General features: G+C 40.2%; 1 protein-coding gene across 1 annotated transcript in view; it reads left to right on the forward strand.

Annotated features, from left to right (window-relative positions):
- The window catches only part of HMCN1 (hemicentin 1), a 223,243-nt gene that overhangs the window by 23,763 nt on the left and 178,198 nt on the right, over positions 1–21,282 (forward strand). The window contains exons 2-4 of the mRNA XM_014946817.1: positions 13,785–13,855; positions 18,332–18,490; positions 19,051–19,173. Of these exons, the coding sequence (XP_014802303.1) occupies positions 13,785–13,855; positions 18,332–18,490; positions 19,051–19,173 (353 nt within the window). The remainder of the gene's footprint in view (positions 1–13,784; positions 13,856–18,331; positions 18,491–19,050; positions 19,174–21,282) is intronic.

The raw sequence follows: 21,282 nt of genomic DNA on the forward strand, positions 1-21,282 counted from the left end.
ACTTCAACCTGGTACATCAATAAGTGACCATAGACGCTTTAACTTAAATAATTGCTGGTTTTTTATTCACAGCAGTATTTGAGGCACCACTGTACGATTGTTAGAGCCCTGGGGGTAATATTCACAACTGGATATTGTCAGAGTGAATAAGCAGTGTATACAGACAGTGTTATCTGCCGTAAAATTCCACATTCTGTCAGCTGCATATGGATTAGTTTTGTGAAGTGGACATTTATTTAGAATCATGCATGGAGATTTAATGGCTAAAAGGAAATGGTTTGGGTTTCTAATGGTTTTACACTGGTAATCCTTTAGCAATTCATTTTATAGTGTAATACTTGGATGGGAGCTGGAGCCTTTTCTAATTGAAATCAGTAAAAACTCTACCACTGACTTAAGCAGACACACTTTTAAGAGTGAAAAGAAAAAAAGAAAATTTTTGGTACACAGTAAACTCGTGTGCAGAATATTAGGAGTTTTGTACTCAGTATGACACAACTTTCTCCTAGCAGCCAGTCTCAGATTACTTTATTTTTGTTATGCTTGGAGATCTCCATTCTCGAAGAATGGCAACTGGATATATCATAAAGCATTTCATAGTATTGAAATGATGTGTATGTATATGCACATGTGTGTATGCATATACACACACACACACACAAGATGTTGTCTTGTAGAAGCTTGTTTTTATTCTCCTAGAATTTTCTAAAATAGATATTTTTTTCTTCTTTGTGTTCTTTTGAGACAGGTGGCTTGGTATGAAAACTGAGCAAAACTTACTCAGTTTTGTTTTCATTATGTAAGTTTGGGTAGGTCTATGGTTATTGTTTCACTATCTTTTATCTTTGCTTAGGGGTAATTGACTAATTATGTGATTTGCTAATAATTTTCAGAGCAAAATTTATTTAAATAACTCTTCAAGGACTGTGTCTGGCACCTGAAGGAATTTTAGGTCAGTCATTAATTTTTTGTGGTCCTCTTATCCTCTGTGGAGGAAAAACCCCTAAAACTTATCGCACTGTATATGAGCTTTGTGTCTAACCGTTATGCTGTTCTGATTTGTCCCAGGTGATGTAAGTCCATCTTGTCAAGGGAACCCAAATGGATCCATTTAAATATGATGCACCATATTCCATTTATAATTTAAAAAAAATGATCTTTTACCATATGAAGGCATTTCCAGAACATAAGCCTGATAATGAACAGCATAGGATTAATATGGGAACTTATTCTGGAAAGTCCTTGTTTCCATGGTCTCTTGACAGTTTTAAGGACCAGCTGATGAAAGCTGTGGTCTCCATAAAGCTTGTTAGGAAAAGAAAACATTGACTCCTGTTTTTTTAATAACTGTGTAGTAATTACACATATTAAGTACTGTTCTGTAAGTACTGACTTGGGGTGTCACTACATAGCCTTGCCAGGTGCAGTAGAGTATTTCTCATCACCATGGACTGAGCAGTACTGGGTTGTCCTCCTCTCAAGATGCTCAAGTTGCTGTTGGTCACTTTGTTTGCTTACGTGCTCTGTTTTTATGTGGATGTTGGTGCTGAGTGCATTAGTGTCCTGGGTTGAGAGATGCAGGACTAACTTTTCTTCTAATGCTGGGGAAAGTACTGACTTGGGGTGTCACTACATAGTACATAGTGGGAATGTAGAGTATTTCTCATCACCATGGACTGAGCAGTACTGGGTTGTCCTCCTCTCAAGATGCTCAAGTTGCTGTTGGTCACTTTGTTTGCTTACGTGCTCTGTTTTTATGTGGATGTTGGTGCTGAGTGCATTAGTGTCCTGGGTTGAGAGATGCAGGACTAACTTTTCTTCTAATGCTGGGGAAAACTGCACTTTTAGAAGATTCTAGTGTCTGAATTCATGAAAATATTTAAGGCCAGCTAGGCTGTGTGGGATTCAAGGCCTCAGTGTTTTCGAGCCTTGCCAGGTGCAGGGACGAGGAGGAGCAAGGGCTGGGAATTTGATCCAGGCTGGCCAGCGGGATTTTTTCATACCATGAATGTCACATTCAATATAAATTAGAACAGTTTGCTGCGTAGTTCTCTATTTCTTGCTGGTGGTGTGTCCAGACAACTCCTTGCCCTGGTGCTGGACCCCTGAGCCCTTCCTTTCCCCCAGAAGCTGTTGTGCTCACCGTGTCCCACACTTGTTGTCCGCTGCTGGGAGTGCACAGCTTCCTACTGATATAATTGGCTGAGTATAATTCTTGTATATCTTATATCAGTATCAGGATTAATACTGGTTCTTTAGTATTATTGTTAATTATTCAGTCTTACTCTATTAAATCTATTTACATTTCAACCCTCATGGTTCTTTGTGTTCCTTGATTCCCCTTTCCGGTCAGGAGGGACGATGGGCTGATGGAATAGTTGTCTAAACAACAATAAATGGTTACGGATTTTCTCAAACCATAACAATTAGTAATTCCATATCCTTCATGAAAGCGATGTGGCTGCAGTCTCAGCAGGAAAGAGCCAGTTGCTTTTTCAGTTTTGATTATGTCTCCTGATCAAAAAGCTGCCTTGGCTTGAGTAAGATAGCCCTCTCCAAGGGTCTCCCAAGTCTCTTTGAAGGAAGTCATCTGTGAACAGGATCTTCCAAGCAGCAGAAGCTTTTAATTAGGTTTTGTAATTGGATTTATCTTTTCTGGAAAAATACAAGAAGCTGTGATTTTTTTTATTTTTTATTTTTTTTTTTGCCATTTGGGCTGCCGACCCCTCCTATGATGGGAGATAGCTGGGGACACGGTGGCAACCAGAGTTCAATGGAGAAAGAGAAGGAGCCTTCTGAGTGAGCTTGTGGTACCCTGCAGTGCCAAGAGGCTCCCCATGGTGGAGCTGGGCTATTGCTGGCTGGCAGGACCACAGCCAGTGGTGTGGGCAGCAGCTCAAAATTAATCTTTGCTGGATGTTGCAGGAAATAAGTTCATTTTGTAACGCAATCCCAAGTACAAATTTGGATTTAAAAAATTAATTTTAAATACTATTTAACTTGACTCCAAGGTTATCAATCACAAACCAGCACTGTAAAATTTGTAGTTACATTCATTCCTGCCCTGTTTTTTAGTGTAAGTTCTTTATCCAGCGCTGTTACAAGTGTCGAAGGAGTATTGCCAAGATACACAGACCAAGAGATGAGACAGAAATAGACCTGGACTGAACTGGAGTTCAGTCTGGAGAACGAATTTAAAGAGCATTGTGAACTGAATTTTACTCGGTTCAGATTGTTGTTAACAAGGGGAAATAAACAAAACCAGAAAGTAATCTGATGACCCTTTCAGAAGTTCAGTGTGAGTTAAGAGCCTGGGCCAGCTTTGGGAACTGATTGCTGCTCCCATGCTGTACAGTAGGGAAGCTGTGGCTGGAGCCCTTATCAGCTGTTTATTCTTAACTGTAGACTGAGGGAAACAAATGAGTCAAAGCTTGCATGCTGTAGGCCATCAGCAAACGCTGCTTTCCCACTGCTCTGTGCACAGGAGAGCTGCATAAGAGCATGGGCAGCAGATCTGTATGTACTTATTTCACTGCGACGGCTCCAGGCTTGAATGTAGGGGACCACCTAGTTGTAGACACTCACATAATCCTTGTGGCTCTTTCAGTCCTTTGGCCTCCCTTAGGGACTCTCAGCTGAGTTGCCAGCTGTGGCTGTGGTTTTTTGTGATTGCGGCAATCATCCATTGAGGGCTGGCTAGAGGCAGCCAAAGTCATTTCAAAAATGATGGCTGCTGGCCCTCTGATGAGAACAGACCTCCAGGGCTGTTCAAAGAACCAAGGGAAAGGAGGAAGGTGGGTCTCCTGCAGATCTATGTTTGCTTGTCCCCAGAAAGGAGAAAAAAACCCAACAACTTGCTTTGTGTCAATCTTTTTACATTTGGGATATTTCATTTCCACTGGCATTACTTTAAATTTTAACCACATGGAGTCAAGTTTTCTGCTGTCTTTGCCTCTTACTTGTGCACCAGCAATAGACAAAATCTTCTGGCCTACCAGTGGGGACACTCAAGTGGATTATTTCCTTGGAACAGTAATCAACCTATAGACCTATTTAGTTCACTTTTTCTTATTTCCAGCCCGAGGGAGCAGATTTTTTCAAGCAGTGGTTCCATGGTGAGTGGATATTAGGAAAAATTTTTTCACTGAAAGGGTTATCAGCCATTGGAATGGGCTGCCCAGGGAGGTGGCTGAGGCACCATCCCTGGAGGTGTTCAAAAGGGGGGTTGATGAAGTGCTGGGAGGTATGGTTTAGTGATGGTGATGCTCCTTGTTTGTTGTGTGGGTGTCTGTTTTTGTCAGTTAGGTTGATGGTTGGACAAGATGATCTTTAAGGTCCCTTCCAACCTAGAAGATTCTGTGATTCTGTGATGTAGTACCACTTGTGCAAGGGGCTTGAGAAGCTCTGAGGCTGTTTCGTGCATCACCCCTTTAAAATAGAATTTCTAGCAAACCTAGATTTGTTTTAGTGGTCTCTGGGTAGAAGAGGTTCCTCTGCACATCCTGTGGTTTTTTGATTGTAGTTCTTAAAAGGTAGGGTTAACAGTGTGCTAGTTGTTACTGCACTGGCCAAATCAGCACCTGAATTTTGTTTGGTTAATGACTTTTAGACAACAGCCCTTGGGGCCCATAAGCTAAACTTAGCACTTGTTGTAGTAGACAAAAGATGATATTAGATTTTATCCACTGTAGGTCTCCAAGCTGGCTTTTCTTTTCCAAGAAATGTAAACATGTATAATGCTTTGGGTTTTTTTACCATTGTTCTTTTCCTTTTTTAAAAAAAGAGATGCAGGCTCATAAATGTTATAACAATGGGAAATAACAATACAAACATGACACTTACTAAGGCACATTTGCAGTAAAACTTCTGTTAAATCTTTGGACTCTGAGTTTCATCCAGGCTTTGACCACTCCTCCAAGGGGTCTGGTGAAGAATTTCAAGCACACCACCAATTACCATCGCTGTCCATGAGGATAGAGCTTCAATAATGCTCCACTAATACTAGGTTAGGCTGCTTTAACAGTGCTTTGCAGTTTGCATGGACTATCTCTCTGTTTGTTGTTTGAATAGCCAACTAAAGAGAAACTGTGTGCAGTCTGACTTATTCCAGTCTGTTGTCGTCTTAAGTGAAGTTTGCGTAATAAATGTAATAGTCATAAATCATGAGGCTGAAAAACTATTTAAAAAAAAAAAATTAAAAAATGACTGCATTAAGGAAGCATGTGAGGTTGCTGGGTTTGTTTGGCTTTTTTCTGTCTGGTTAAGAATCTGGTAAAAATTGCTCACTGCAGTTCTTGGGCTCTTCAAAAATTTAATTATACCCAGGTTAGAGTCTGAAAGCTAAAAGCAAAAAAGTCACGAGGGAGTATCATTGAAGAAGAAACTTTAAATAGCTTATTACATGTTCTAGTGCTAAGCATCTTGGCTTACTCCAGTGCTCCCCGAGTCCATTGGGAGGGTCTTTCCAGTGGGGTGTATGTTAGCCTTGGGGGACTTTTGATTGTAGGCAGCATCTCCAATGATGCTGCTTCTGGAAAAAATCAGCAAGGTGTTTAACCACACACCTCCATCATCTCCATCCATCAATATGAATTGAGGGTGTCCTTTGCTTCAGAATGTGAAGCAGAAGGCTGTAATTTTGGGGTTTTGGTCTTTTTTTTTTTTTTTTTTACATGAAGCAGAAGGCTGTAAGTTTGGGGTTTTTGGGGTTTGTTTGTTTTTTTTTTTTTTCTAGGTGGTGGTTAGTAACACTTAGCTAGATTGTGTTTTCAGCCCTCTGCTTGGGTTTAATAGTCTACTATAGAAACTTGCAATCAGTTAAAAGTGGAAGAGCATTTGAGTTGCATTCATGGTTAGAACATAATGGTAAAAAATCTTCTGATTCTGTGTATTATGTTGGCTGTTTGAGAGAAAATTTCACTGTCATTTTAATGGCAATTAAAAGTATTTTTCTTTTATTTAGTTCCACTTGTGACATCGTACTCTGGTGTTGGAAAGGACAAGAGAGCACTGTGAAACATTTCTGGTGGCAGCTCCCGAGTGATCTGTAGTGGGGCAAAGTCCTGATGTGTAGGACCCAATTTCCTGTTAGGAAATTAAAGATTGATGCTTATGTGCCCTTAGGACAGACAGCTGCTGGTTAAGAATAACTATCATCACTCTTATTTTCTTATTCCTTGGCAGGTAGCTACTCCTAAAGGTCTTCAGACAAGTTATAAGCAAATCTTCACAATGAATTGGATACCAAGAAGGAAGCTTGACAAGAGAGCTTCTCAGATCAAGCTCAGATAAATCAGCTAAAGCTGAATGCTCAGCACTGTTAGGAAATAGCTCTTACAGAATAATTGTATGCCAAGTTCTTTTGGCAGCAACCCTGGCTTAGGCATTTTGGCTGTCCCAGCTGATCATTCCCAATCCTTTACCATGTCTTCACTTGTGGTGGAAGTACTTGAGAGTGTGTACAGGAAACAAGGTTGAAAGACAGATCAAATTAAAAAAAAAAAAGGGCATGTAGGGATGTGTATATACGTGTGTATATAAAACCCATATTAGACTACTGATCTCAAAAATTGTCAAAATTGCCATAGGAAGCAGCACTCAGATGGAAAGGCAGTATAGGAATTGCTTAAACGGGCACTACTCATGAAATGAACGTATGTAACCATGCCCAATGTGTGATTTTTATTTTTTCTTGACGTCATTTCTAATATCTTGACGTATGTTAGAAATGTGTGTTGGTGTGCCTCCCCTGGGCAACCTAATTCCCATTCACATCATCAAGAATCTTTCCTTCTTCCTCCCCAGCCCTTTGCCATATGTGTATTTTCAATGATACCAGTCAATCAGAGTCTCCCAAAATTGTGTGACAATAATATACTTATTTGACAGCCTGAAGATACAAATAACTCATTTGCTTAGTTTGACCTGTACGTTCTTATTCATACTGTTTCACTTGAGTCATGTTGCTTAACGTACAGTGAATGGTGAAAACAGTGATTGCTTTGTAAATACAGCTTCCTGATGAAGTTGTAGGGATCTTCTGTGTACTGCAGCTCTGAAAATGATTTTTTTTTTTTTTTTTTTTTTTAAAAAAATATATTGTTTCAGTCTGAGCAAAAACTGCTGGTCAGAAAAACCCGTGACCACCTGGCCAACAGGCCATTGCATCAGAAAAAAAAAAAGTAGGTCCAAAACTGTGCTTGTTTCTCATGTTTTTAAAAAATACCTTCCCTCCTCCCCCCCAAAAAACCCTAAAGGTATGTGCTATTTTAGTATTTTTTCATCAGATACTATGTCATAGCTGGGGGGTTTGTTTTTTGTTTTCTGTGTGGTTTTGTGTTTTTTTTTTTTTTTTTTTTTTTTTTTATGGGGATATCAAGGTTTTCATAGTACACATTTAATTTTTTCGAGGTATGTGTTTAAGAGACATGCATGTTTTAATGAGTTCAGATCCTTTTTTTTTTTCAGATGCCTAGTGCTAAACTTGACAGTTCACTTTAGAAATAAAAAAGGATGTAGGAGATAATTGCCACTCAGTTATTCTTTGTGTTATAAGATGGGGGAAACTATCTATTTCTTGAGCTGTATACTATGTAATGAAGAAATAACTAAATATACTTTGATCTGTTTGGTTCTAGGCCAGAGGGCCAGTCTTTCACTCCATTGCAAAGATGCAGCACTGGTAAAAATCTGCACAACTCAGACACTGTACCATAAAACTAGTAGAACTAGAATAACACATAATTGTGTGTAATGAAACAGGAATGTAGTAAGAGGCTGTTGTAATTACATTTGTTATTAAAATATCAGGGTTTTGTTGCTGTTAATTGGGTGGGGTTTTTTCCTTATTTAATTTGTGGTGTACTAGTTCTGTAGTTTGTTTGTTCTTTAGAATTATCTGAAGGTGTGTTTAATGGGAGGGTGTGTGGTTGTCTTGTGGGGTTTATTTTTTTGTTTCTTTTTAATTCTGGATGTAGCTTTGCATCAGGGAAATGTCCTTGGTCTGATTTAGATGAAGGAATTCTGTGTGTGAGAGCCTTTTACAGACTTAGTCTCTCTGCTGAGATTCTTCCTGCTACTCAGTATCAATTAGAGCTTTTTTTTTTTTAACTTCCAGAACAAGTTCAGTGTTCCAAGTTGATGAGAACTGGGCAAATAGCTTCCATGTTCCTTTGCTAGACCTCCTAAAATGTCCAGTTGTCTAAACCAGATACTTGGTGCAGATCTCTTTTGCGGTCAGGGTTAACACAGTGTCACCCTCAGCACTAATTAGGTGTGATTGTGTGTCGTTGGGCAATTTGTGGTTTTTCCCAATGTACTTGCTGCTTGGTTTGTACATAAACGTGCAGCAATTTGAGATGTGGCAGAAAGTCATGCGTTTGGTCAGAAGCATTTCAGAGTGGCCAGTTTCTCAGGTTACTAGGGACTTCTTTGCTTATTTACAGAGGAGATGTGTTTTTATCAGTTTTGCCCTAGAAAGAAAGTACTAAGACTCTTAATCTCTGTCAAATGGACTGGTACTGAGATTCATGTTGTCATATTTGTTTAATTGCTCAGGTACAAGCTCAGACACTGCTGAGTTTTGTGATTTCAGTTTCAGAAGTCCAGGCTTTGTTCAGTAATGTGCAACCATTCTTTTTTTTTTCCTTTCCTACATTATCGTCTTTATATGTGTGTGCGTGCAACATTAAGTCTTGGAGCCCCATGTCAGTTTGAAAGAACTTTTGAGACAAGAGAGATTATTTACTGCCTAAGAAAGAGACGCTGTCTCACTTTGCCTGTAATGGGTTTTTCACCTTTTGCACAATCGCCTCCAGAGGAGGTGGGACAGCTTTGGAGTAATGAGCAATGGGGACACCTCCATAGCAAACCAGTCCCAAATATTCCAATGTCAGTGCCTAAAAACTGATTCCTATTTCAGCATCAGAATGGACACATTCTGTTGGAATATTTCACATGTCAATCTTTGTGTAAAGGGCTAATGAACTTAAAAAAGAAAAAGGTTTTTTTCTTCTGCTTTACTTGGCCTGTTTGCAGGATCTAATTTCTAAGTAAATATTCTGTATTTAGAATGATACTTTTCTAACTATATTTGACTTGAGGAATGTCTGACTTGTGTGCTTGACTCCTGCATGCAGTGATTAATACTTCAGGTAATTTTGAATGTGGATAAACGTGCAATTAGACCTATGAGTTGATTTGCTATATGCACACCGTTAAAGATGGACGAAAGAATAAAGCTGTGCCTTCACTGCTTTTCTCAGATGCCAAAAACTACTTTGGGTACTGACACATTGGTCTTTTTCTCTTGAACAGTGTTTACTGTTTTCTGTTGACTGAGGGGTCAGTACTGGGACCAGTGCTGGTTAACATCTTTGTTGGAGACATGGACTGTGGGAGTGAGTGCACCCTCAGCAAGTTTGCCAATGACACCAAGTTGTGTGGCGCAGTCAACACGCTGGAGGGCAGGGGTGCCATCCAGTGGGACCTGGACAGGCTGGAGAGGTTTGCCTGTGCAAATCTCATGAAGTTCAACCAAGCCAAGTGCAAGGTCCTGCATGTGGGTTGGGGCAATTCCAAGCAACAGATACAGGATGGGTGGAGAATGGCTGGAGAGCAGCCCTGAGGAGAAGGACTTGGGGGTGTTGGTGGATGAGAAGCTCAACATGACCCAGCAATGTATCCTGGCAGCCCGGAACCTTTTCCAGTACCTAAAATGGGCCTGCAGAAGAGATGGGGAGGGACTCTTTATCAGGGAGTGTAGTGATAGGATGAAGGGGAATGGTTTTAAACTGAAAGAGGGGAGATTTAGATTAGATATTGGGAAGAAATTCTTTCCTGTGGGGGTGGTGAGACACTGGAACAGGTTGCCCAGAGAAGCTGGGGATGCCCCATCCCTGGAGGTGTTCAAGACCAGGCTAGGTGTGGCTTTGAGCAACTTGGTCTAGTGGATGGTGTCCTTGGCCATGACAGGGGGTTGGAACTTGGTTATCTTTAAGGTCCCTTCCAATTCTAACCATTCTATGATTCTATGACTGCATGTTTTTTTGATGTCTTACGTTAGTTAATGCCACAAAGTTTTTCAGCATTGTTCAGATCACAGCTCTTACACAAGGTGAATTTTTACACTGTACTACTGTAAAACTGTTAAACTCCTTTAGTGTGTTCAGACACTTTAGTATTGCACAGGCATTGGTGTCTCCGACCTGCCTCTGTGCATTCCTTCTGCAGAGCCATGTCCAGATTGATGACTGCAACTTGATTTAGACTACAGGTTTTCAGGTTCTTACCATATGAGTAATTAAACTTTCTGTAAGAACTTTCTGTGGTGCTTTGTAAGAGAACTTACCTTTCTTTCCTGAAGTTCTTTTTGGAGGTAGGTCCTGGCTGGCAGGTAAACTTAAAGCACCTCTGGTAATATCTTCTCACTTTTATCTAGTCTGAATGCTGTGAATGCCCGAGTTTACCTACACCAATGGAACAATCATGCTTGGGTTGCACTTCAAAGTAGCACAATGAGGATAAAAGATGGTGAAGGCTACAACTTGGTGAAGGCTATTTCAATGTTTTTGGCAAGCAAGTCACATAAGCTGGTGGCACGACAGCATGTGAAAGGCTGGGTTTTTGGTACAAGATGGTGAGAATTGGTGACATTACCATTTAGACCTAGAATGATGGGCTTGTAAAGCTTCATGTGAAGAACACTGAATAATCTTCATACAACTGGGAGAAGATCAGATCGTATGGATGGGGGAAGCAATTCCAGCCTGGAGTTGGATGGGTATTGCCATTCCAGATGCCTTCTGTATCAGTAATTGATTAGCTTACTGTTGGCAAACTGACTATAGCTGTAAGTTTACATGAAGTACTTGCATCATGGCTTACAGTTGGAAGTAATCTGAATGTCCCTCAGATAGGAGCTGACATAGGACGACACGGCTGTTGTCTCACACTGGGAGTGTCTGCGTCATTCACTTTGAAGCTGTTTGTCCTTTAGAGGAGATCATTGTTACTGAAAGTGTAAATGACCTTCTAGAGATCATCTAGTCCAATTCCCCTGCCAAAGCAGGGTTGCCCAGAGCACATCACTCAGGATGGCATCCAGGCAGGTCTTGAAGATCTCTGGAGTAGGGGACTCCTCACCGTCCCTGGGCAGCCTGTTCCAGGGCTCTGGCACCCTCACTGGAAAGAAGTTCTTCCTCATATTTGAGTGGAACTTCCCATGTTCCAGCTTGTGCCCGTTGCCCCTCGTCCTGTCACTGGGAACCACTGAAAAGGGTCTGGCTCCATCCTCCCTCAAACCGCCCTTTAGATACTTAGAAGCATTGTGAAGGTCTCCCCTCAGCCTTCTCTTCTCTGGGCTAAAGAGCCTCAGTTCTCTCAGCCTTTCCTCGTAAGGGAGATGCTCCAAGACTTAATCATCTTGGTTGCCCTATGCTGGACTCTCTCCAGTAGCTCCCTGTCCCTCTTGAACTGGGGAGCCCAGAACTGGACGCAGTATTCCAGTTGTGGCTTCCCCAGTGCAGAGCAGAGGGGGAGAATGACCTCCCTCAACCTACTGGCCACACTCTTCCCTAGGCAGCCCAGGATCCCAGTGGCCCTCTTGGCTACAAGGGCACATTCACTCCTTTCTGGGGCCTTGCTTGACCTCAGGGTGAGTTGGTGAGTTCTGGCCTTGGTTGTGGAATTGCCAGGGGGGGATCTGCCTGCTGTGCAGTTCTGGGTTCTCTCCTGACAGCAGATAGCTCTCTCGTTGATGCTGACTGGGCCGTACTCCCTTTCTAACCTCTAATCTAGGTGCTATTTCAAAGCTCTGCTCTTTGCTGAGCTCACAGCAGAGGGCGGCCAGAGCCTTGGCGTGACCCTGCAGCATCCTGGCACGGGCTCGGGCTTGGCATCCACGCGTGCTGCTGGAGCCAGCTCTCACTGCCTGTGAAACAAGGCAAAATTTTCATCCAATCTAAACTGCATTTGCTGTTTTAGCTTAGCTGAAGTATGTTGCTTCTCAGATCTTTATTTTATAGGGAAAGAAAGCCTTTCCAAAGGATTTACTGCTTGAGAATTGAAAAACGTAGTCCCTCAACTGACAGGGAATAATGGAGCTAGTGGTTTTATTATATGTATAAACCCCATTCTATTATAGCCTTAAAACAATGGTGGGCAGGAGATAGATTTGAAGCAAAACAATTTGGAGATCTCTTTACAGCAAATGCCTGCAATAAAGCTTACTCAAAGGAGGATGGTACCAGGTGGAGCGGGATGAACTACGTGGAGGAATAGTGAGGCCTTACAATGGCTCTTTTGATGATGGCGTAGCATCTTAACAACATTCACAGATAAATGGCTCAAATCAAAGGCATACAGAAAAAAGAATACAGTTTAATATTCTAGGAAAGGTTTCGTGTGATCTCTTGGGTGACTTTGAAACGAATTAAAACCCGTGCTTAGCAAAAGGCGCTCATAAACAGAGCCCCCCCAAGCAAATGCGTGTGTGACTTTTAGTGGACTTTAGTGATGGCTGTTGTTGAAACTCTAGTGAAATAAAACTTTGGACTGTTTAAAAAAGAAAAATGTCTAGATTATGTGAAAGATAAGTGCATATTAACTTTTATAGAGCTTGGAAAACACTGTATGGTCTGCTGAGGCAGCACTTCCATTTAAGCTACAGCTGTATTAAATTGGCACCACTGCAGTTTCAGTTTCATTCCTTTTTTTTTTTTTGAACCCTGACTGCATAATTGCACTCCATTTTGTATGCTGGTGCTCAGCTGATCTCTTTATGAGTTGTTTGGAGCACTAAGCTAGCAGAATTCTATTTAGTTTTTTTTCTTTGTGTGCCTGTCTATTTATTTATTTATGGCTTAGCACCCTGAACCAGCTTGCTGAGCTAGGTGAATGTCATTACTGGCACAAGAGCGGGGCAGGAATGCCTGCCCAGGACAGGGAAAGAATAAAGTGCATGAGTGCCAAGACAGATTAAGGTAAACTGTCAGGAAATCACAGCCGCAGGAAAACAGCTGGTTAGAATCACATTTGATACCAATTAGGAAGGCAATTCTTGAAGGGGCAGAGAAGAGGCTTGTGGTAGAGGCTTGTGTGATTGGGAAATGCTCAAATACGTGCTGCCATGGCTCACGCCCCCCAGATGACTTCAATTTGATGCCGTGTCATTTCTCAGTGTACAAAGACATGGCAAACACTTCTTGTTTCTGCTTCAGTTCTTTTGGGCAACTGCTGCTAGATACGCTGAGATAGGCATTGGGCTCACACTGGGCTTCTGCAGTTAGAGGCTACATATTCTTCTAGGCAAGAGATGTGGTGTTGTTTTTTTTTCTACTTTTTTTTTTTTCCCAGATCCATCAGTTGAGCACGTGTGTGTAGTTTGTTCAGAGAGGCTTCTCCTTCAATTTTACCTATACAACTGTTTCTGGAAAAATACACTATTTTTTTTTTTTTGGTGCAGCTGCATTTGTTTTAGGGATTTTTGTTCCCTTCTGCTAACTAAGAGCAATTAAATGATTGGTGAGAAGTAAATGTGTAACAAACACAACATAGAATGCTTTGGGTGCACGTTTAAGACACCTAGTCATGGTAATACTGGAATGATTACTAGTTTGATTTGGAATAATAGATTTCAGCACTGGCTGTATCATTCCTTTCTATTCAATGCTTTTAGTTTCTTTTTTACTACCAGATTTTTATGAATCTGAAACAGGTCTTCAGTAGAAGTTGTCTACTTTGTGTTTTCTGTGTTTTCTCATAATTTCAAATTTTTTTCATCCTAGAAATTGGTCCAGTGACGATAACCACCGATCCCAAGAAATTCCAATTTGAACTCAGGGAACTTTATGTTCAGGTGAGTAACGTGTTCACTCACTGTGTGGTTCCAACAAAGGCCCTGGTTACTCGCTCTGATCTTTCCTCTCGTGTTGATGTTTCTGCTACAACGCATCAACAGGATGTAGGCCATCTATCTCTCTCATTTTACCTGCACAAACTGTCATTTTCCTGTTCTCTGGTCATCTTAATTTATGATGACGTTTAATTATGATTAATTACTTAGTTTTGTGTGAAGACTCATTGCGTGAACACTCAGGTCAGTAACAAAAGAAAGAATAGTTAGATCATGCTAACATTTCTTTTGCGTTTTAATTAGTCCTGTCACTTGTTCACAGATGCTTTAATGAACTCTTTTACTGTGTTCTGGAACTTACTTGAATGAAAGCCCTTCATTAGCTTTAAAAAAAAACACAACAATTTAGGTGCAAAAGGACTGTAAGACCCCTCAAGTATTGCTTAGGTTCTGCTTTCACTGCCATGCATTACTTAGCACCTACTGATTCAAAGGCATCAGGTTGACTCGTGGCTTATGCAAACCCTGTTGAATTGCTTCTGTAGCTGTGCTTAGGAGACAAGTTTTTGACCTAGCATACCCTTGGTGGACTTTCCCTCAGGGAGAATGAACCACAAGTGGCATCTGGATCAGGTGATGGAAAGAAAGGGAAGTGTTGGAATGGAGCTACCCTTACTGAAAGAAAACATGATCCCATTGTCTTGTCTTTCAATCAAGGAAAATGCTTTTGACCTGTGGAAAAACTTGCTGGAGTCAGTAGTGCCAGACAGACTCTGCCTTAGGAACTGGCACATGGTGTAATCCCTGTAATAAAAGATTGTTTGAAAGTCAGTAGTGCTAGTTTGGGAAGAATAAGTGGTTTAAAATTTGGCAGCAAGATTGAACTTTGGAGAAAACAAATGTAAATTTTCAAGGAAGTAGAAAATGCCAGCCATTATGCTTTTCTCCTTCATAGGAAACTCTAAGCTTTAAAAATCCTTCCAGTCTTTATATTTCGTTTTCTAAATAGCTATTCTAGAAAATAATTGCAGTTATTTCTTAACGGTATATGATTTAGATGAAGCTTTTGGAAATTTAAAACTCTTCATTTACAAGCAAGTTGTTTAAAAGTTTCTGTCTAATGAATTTAAGATTTCTTTCTTTAATCCTGATTGATTGCCTATTTTGGAATCACTTTCAAGATGTTCTCATTCAGCTAAATTAAGACTTTCACTGACTTGCATTCACTCATTATATTGGTGAAGAATCAAAATATAAATTTAAAAAGTGATTAGAACAGGACGGATAGAATATCTTGGAGTAGTTCTTCCAGGAAATGTGAACAGTTCCTACATGTTTGTTGTTAGTATTTTTCCTACAAAGACAGTTACAAGATGCAAGAATGAATATTGTGGAGGTAGGTAAAATTTTAAGGTAGGTTCATTTTAAAAAAAGGTGTAGAACAAATATTTTCATTAATGAACAAAGCTAAAATTAAGGTAAAGATAGATTATTTTAAGGAGTCTTCTGTATAAAACATATTAGATAAAAATACGCCGTCCAGGACTACTATGAAACTTGTAGTACCTGGATATCAAGGTAAGCTCAGCTCTTGTTTTCCAAAACAGTTAATCATGATTGGAAGGTCTGTACATGACATTAGAAACAGGCTTTTGGCTGGCATTTGACATCAGGTAAAAATTAGTCTGAATGCACTTCACTGAAGAAACTGGGCCCTGTTTCTTTCACGTTCAAAATGATAAAGTATTTCTTGGACACTCCATGTGTTGATCCTATTTTGCCTATGTTTGGTCTGTAATTGACTGTTAATCATTCTTATGGACAGCAAGACAATAACTTGGGCAGCAGTGGCTTCTTAGTGGCTTTGTTTTTTTAAAGTGTTAACCAGCTCTTTTGTGTATTCTTATATTAAATACAGTTATCACAATGCATACTTATTTGGGCAAGCAGTATATTTAAATCTTGTCTATATGAAAATCTTTTAAAGTATTTGCACGTAGGTTGAGTGTTACGTGATCCCGTGATACAGATGCCGATACACTCGCAGCAGCAGTTATGAAAAGGCCTTACTTGAGTATTTCTCAGTGTAAAAACAACTTAATGAAAATAGTCTTCCGTAAGAACTGTTGATAACAATTTTAAATAAGATACTAAATATATCCATGAGTGGATACAATGCTATTTAAGTATATAGTTATACAGATATTAAATGTAGACATAAGAAATGTGAATAGTAAAGATGAGCTGAGCTAACAACTGGAATTGCTGTGTGCCTGTCCAAACTGAATGGAAAATGAGACTTGCTGAGCTTTACTCACCTCTGTTTTTCCAGAAAAAATCACAAGGTAATTGTGACCATATTTAGTTGTGCTTTGGAGAGAAAGGCAGGAAACATTGAAAGGAACATTTTCTTCTTTTTTTTTTAAATAAAACTAATACATTTTTGTTTCATAGTTGTATGTAGCTGCCTTTTTGAGCTCCGTTATGAGAATAAAAAACTTCACACTTGTTCTCAGAATAGCCACTTAGCTCAGCAGTGCTTTTCCAATTATACATAGAAAATAGATACTGCTGTACAGAAGATTACATGGAACAATAATCTAGTAGACTTGAAGCAGGAATAGACACTTCCCTGTTCCAAGTAGGTGTCCATAGAAATTAGCTATTATCTTGACTTTGCCTACAAATTAAAGCTTTATGTGGAACAGTCTTTTGCTGAAGATGACTTTCACTTTGCAAGAGCAGGAAAGAAATAATTTGGATATACTGATCTGTTCCATAGCATTATGTAAGCATTGCCAAGGTAAGGTTCTGACATGGATGTCAAAAATGTTTGTGGAGAATTTCTCTTGAATTTCAGGCAGTCTGGAGTCTACCACTTGCTTTTCCCAGGCTGTATTTAGAAAGGACTGACTTACAAAAAGAACAATGCTGATGTACTTATTCTTTAACATAGATGAGAAGTTTATTGATATTCTTGCTTTGAAATGAGATTAAAGATAGTGATAAATTAAAAATTGTTACTGACACGAAAATTGTATTGGGGGCAGCTGAAATTCTTAAGGACTAGGGGAGACAAGTTTTTTTTCTGGTTTATGTGTCTGTGTGAGTGTTTAACCTCAAAACGTAATTTCTGATGGCATCTCAAGAATTAAAAATAGATGCAACAATTGCATTATCTGTTTTCTTCTTCCTTTCCAGCATGTGGGGACTTGTAGAGAAACATGTGCGAAGGCATGTTGATTGTAGGATAAAAAAAAAAAAAAGAAATAACTCTTATATTTAATCCTGAAAGCGCAGAGATATGTTGCTGTTAACAGAGGCAGGTCTTACAGTTAGTCTTCAGCTCTTTGAAGCTCTATGCTGAGCTCCCTGCATTGCCTGCCCTGCAGGGTGAAGTCTCAGTCAAGTTCTGATGTTCGGGTATCTAAAGGTCCTCCTGGAGCCTGGCCGAGATAATTTCCCATCTGTGTCTATGACCATGACCACCCATGGCTCAACATGCCATCCTGAGCTGCCCTCCTGCTCTGGTGACACCCCACCCGCAGTACTGCATCCAGCTCTGGGGTCCTCAGCACAGGAAGGACATGGACCTGTTGGAACAGGTCCAGAGGAGGGCACCAAAGATGATCAGAGGGACTGGAGTATCTCTCCTATGAAGACAGGCTGAGAGTTGTTCAGCCTGGAGAAGGCTCCAGGAGACCTCAAAACAGCCTTCCAGTACCTAAAGGGGGCCTACAGGAGAGATGGGGAGGGACCCTTTATTAGGGAGTGTAGCAACAGTACGAGGGGTAACGGTTTTAAACTGAAAGAGGGGAGATTTAGATCAGATATTAGGAAGAAATTCTTTCCTGTGAGGGTGGTGAGACACTGGAACAGGTTGCCCAGAGAAGCTCTGGCTGCCCCATCCCTGGAGGGGTTCAAGGCCAGGCTGGATGGGGTTTGACAACTTGGTCTAGTGGGTGGTGTCCTTGCCCATGGCAGAGGGTTTGGAACTAGATGATATTTAAGATCCCTTCCAACCTAAACCATTCTGATTCTGTGATTCTGATCTATGATCTGATTCTGATCAGAACCATTCTGATTCTATGAAGTGCTGCACACTTCCAGAGCAATGATAATTCTCAGCCATTAAGGGAGTGAGTGAGTATAGGAAATGGAGCTGTCAGAAGAGCTGGAGCTAAACAAAACATGGTGCTCCCAGAAAAGAGAAGTGTGACCATGACACCAACCCTATTCAGGGATAACCACAATCCTTCCTTGGACTTTATTTTCCTGAAGGAATTGTTGCAGTTGTTGCTTGTGAGTGAGTCTGTGACAGTACTCTACAGAAACCGTACAATGCTTAGGATAAAAAACAAAGTGAATATTTATTAGAAGCTGAAAAAGTATGTCTTGAATGTCACAATAGAATGTAATTTACTTGGTATGTTCTTTTTTCTTAGAAAAATGCTTTGTTTTTCTTCTAATTGTGAACAGGGTGGTGGAGACTGTCCGGAGATGAGCATCGGGGCAATAAAGATCGCTCTAGAAATTTCTCTTCCTGGTTCTTTCATCTATGTATTTACTGATGCACGATCCAAAGATTATAGACTTACCCATGAAGTACTTCAACTCATTCAACAGAAACAGTCCCAGGTACAGAGGGCATTTACATTCTGAGCTGGTTTATGCCTTTAGTGCCCTGTTTTCTCAATACTGAAGGGTAAAATTCTTCAATGTGGCACTTGTTGAAGTCGTCTTATAGAAAGGACCATAATACTGCCATTCTAGGGAACTATTATTATTATTTTTTTAATAGAAAGTTAACTGGTAGCCTTAAGAAGAAACCTAAAGGAATATTCCTTTAGATATTGTGAATTAAATAGTGCAACTGAACCTTTTACCAGTATATGTGTTCTTGTTCAGCTTACCACCTATGTGGGTGTTTTTATATTGTTCTGAAGTAAGTATTCTGTGAAGTAAAGTGCTGGTGGATAAGTAACACTTCTAAAGTGATTCCTTGTCTGTTTGTTCTTGTCTTCATTGCACCCACTGCTGATGGAAAAAAACAATATGGCTGTCCTTAATGCAAAGCCATATGAACCCATGGCAAATGATACAGTTTGTTGTTGTCATGCTTCAATGCTGTCTTTGCAATATTTTCCTGAAGTTTGCACCATGTGCCAAATGATGATTTTTAAAACTTTTTAATACAGGTAGTGTTTGTGCTGACTGGAGACTGTGATGACAGGGATCATATTGGTTACAAGGTCTACGAAGAAATCGCCTCAACGAGTTCTGGTCAAGTTTTTCACTTGGACAAAAAACAAGTTAATGAGGTAACTTTGCTTGAATTCTGCAATGTATAGAGAAAACGAGGCAGGAATTTATACTCGAATTCTTTTAAATTTCCTGATCACGGGTTGAGGAGAGTAAGGGGAATTTCTAAATGTCCTGCTGTTGGTATGTGGACTCTGTTCCACCTTTGCCTTCCCTGCTTTTTCAATGTGCTATATGTAGATGCAATTCTGCCACTTTTATTTGTTAGGGAAGTGTGATCCACCATATCTAAACAGAACCTCACCAACTTCCCTCTACCAGCGTCAGAAGGCTTTAAGGAGGAGAGCCTTTAAAATAAGGAGCAGTTCTCTGCTCTGAGTAGTCCAGTGGCTTTACTACTCTGAAAGAGAGCACCGAATCAACTTTAAATGAGGATTTTCTTAGCAAGCAAAGGATTTCTGATAAGCCTGGACAAAAATGTTCCTCCCATTATGGGCCGATACTGTGTGAACAATGAAAACTGTTAGCTCACACTTAACTGTGGTAACTTTTTAATTGAGGTTATTGTTTCAATAGTTTTGACAGCTCGGCTGATTTACCGGTAATTGTGATTGCTGACCCACATCCTTGAATGACTATTTTCTTTGCGAACTCCAGTGAGTCTTAGGCAGAAATGAAATTACAATAGTGCATGAGAAAATAATTTGGAGAGAAATTTGGAGAGAGATGAAATCACATGTTGGTTGTCTGGGGAGCTGCAATTGTTTATAAATGTTGTAAGCTCTTTAACTTTCTGGTATAGGCAATAACTAGATGAAGTATTATAATAAAAACTTGCTTTGGTTTGTTGCTTTTTCTTTCTTTCCTAGAATTTGAGCAATGACAAATGTTAGAGATAAATTGCAATTTTCTAGTGTTGTTGCCCAGAAAAACTGAAGTTCTTATTGGTGAAGTTATAAGGTACTGGCCATGATGTGAAGGTGATCAAAAAGAGGAACTTCCCAGAGGATTTATCCTCCCAAAGTCAGATAGGTTAAAAGTCAGAGAAAAAGAAAAATAGCTGTTGGGACTGTGCAATCGCTGACCTGCATTTTGTAATAATTTGTGTATGAAGGGTAAAACTTCTCTCTAGGAGACTCCATGAAATCCCTTTATACAGAAGGGATCGTGATACTGCCAATGGGAAATGCTCTTTACCAGGACTGAAGTTTTTGGATAAAGTTTTTGTTTGATTGTTTTGTTTCTGTTTTCTTCTGGTTTTGGGAGGTAGAAGTGAGCAGAAAGAGCAACTTGTAGGCGTTAGGTGACCCTGTCATCTTAAGTGGAGCTGGCATGCAGTGTTCAGTTGGCTGGCTGCCTCCGCTTTCTGAATTTCCTGGCACTTCCCCTTTTCTCTGAATACCAGCTTCTGCTTCAATGGTTAGTCTCTCTTTGAATTTTGAGTAATGTTTTAAGCAGGGGGTTTCAGTAGCTACTTTCACCCCCTTCCTGCTTCATCTTAGCATTTCCTTCGAGCAAATAATGGGCTCCTCATCTGCAAGCTAGACAGCCCATGGCCTGCACAGGAGCCAGAGTTTGATATCAGCAAGTGACACACCTCTACATCACTTTCAGGAGTCTTCCACAGTAACTGCTGAACAACTTGCATCAAAATTATTTCTTCTGGTTTTGGTTTTAGTGATCGTTGACTTGACGTAAAGTTACGTCTGGGCTAAGGGACTGTGAAAATGAGTTTGCCAAAAGCCTGTCATCCCAAATAAAACCTTCACTGCAGATTGAGGTTCTGGATCAGAAATCCTGTTTTCAAGGAGCATATACACCAATGGGTGGATGCAAATGAACAGGAGATAATCTACATCAGCTGTTCATGGCATGTCCTTCAGGCAAGACTCAACAGAAATAAAACTTGCCCTCCTTCTTATCTGAATAGTCAATGATGTGTAAAGAATGAAGTTTATAAATGCTAAAACATCCACTGTTTTGGGCCTAGAGACAGCTAATGCTGCGCTGTAAATTAGGAAAGAGCTGCAAAGTCACTGACACTGAATACTCTGCCAAACCAATGTCTTGTTTTGTTAAAACACTTTTGTTTGTTCTACCCCCAAAAAACCCAAACAAAGCTATTTTTAGTGTATGAAGTTTCAAACCATTAGTCTCATCCTTGCCCT

The sequence above is a fragment of the Calidris pugnax genome, unplaced genomic scaffold (assembly GCF_001431845.1).
Source record: "Calidris pugnax isolate Ruff unplaced genomic scaffold, ASM143184v1 scaffold30, whole genome shotgun sequence".
NCBI lineage: Eukaryota > Metazoa > Chordata > Aves > Charadriiformes > Scolopacidae > Calidris > Calidris pugnax.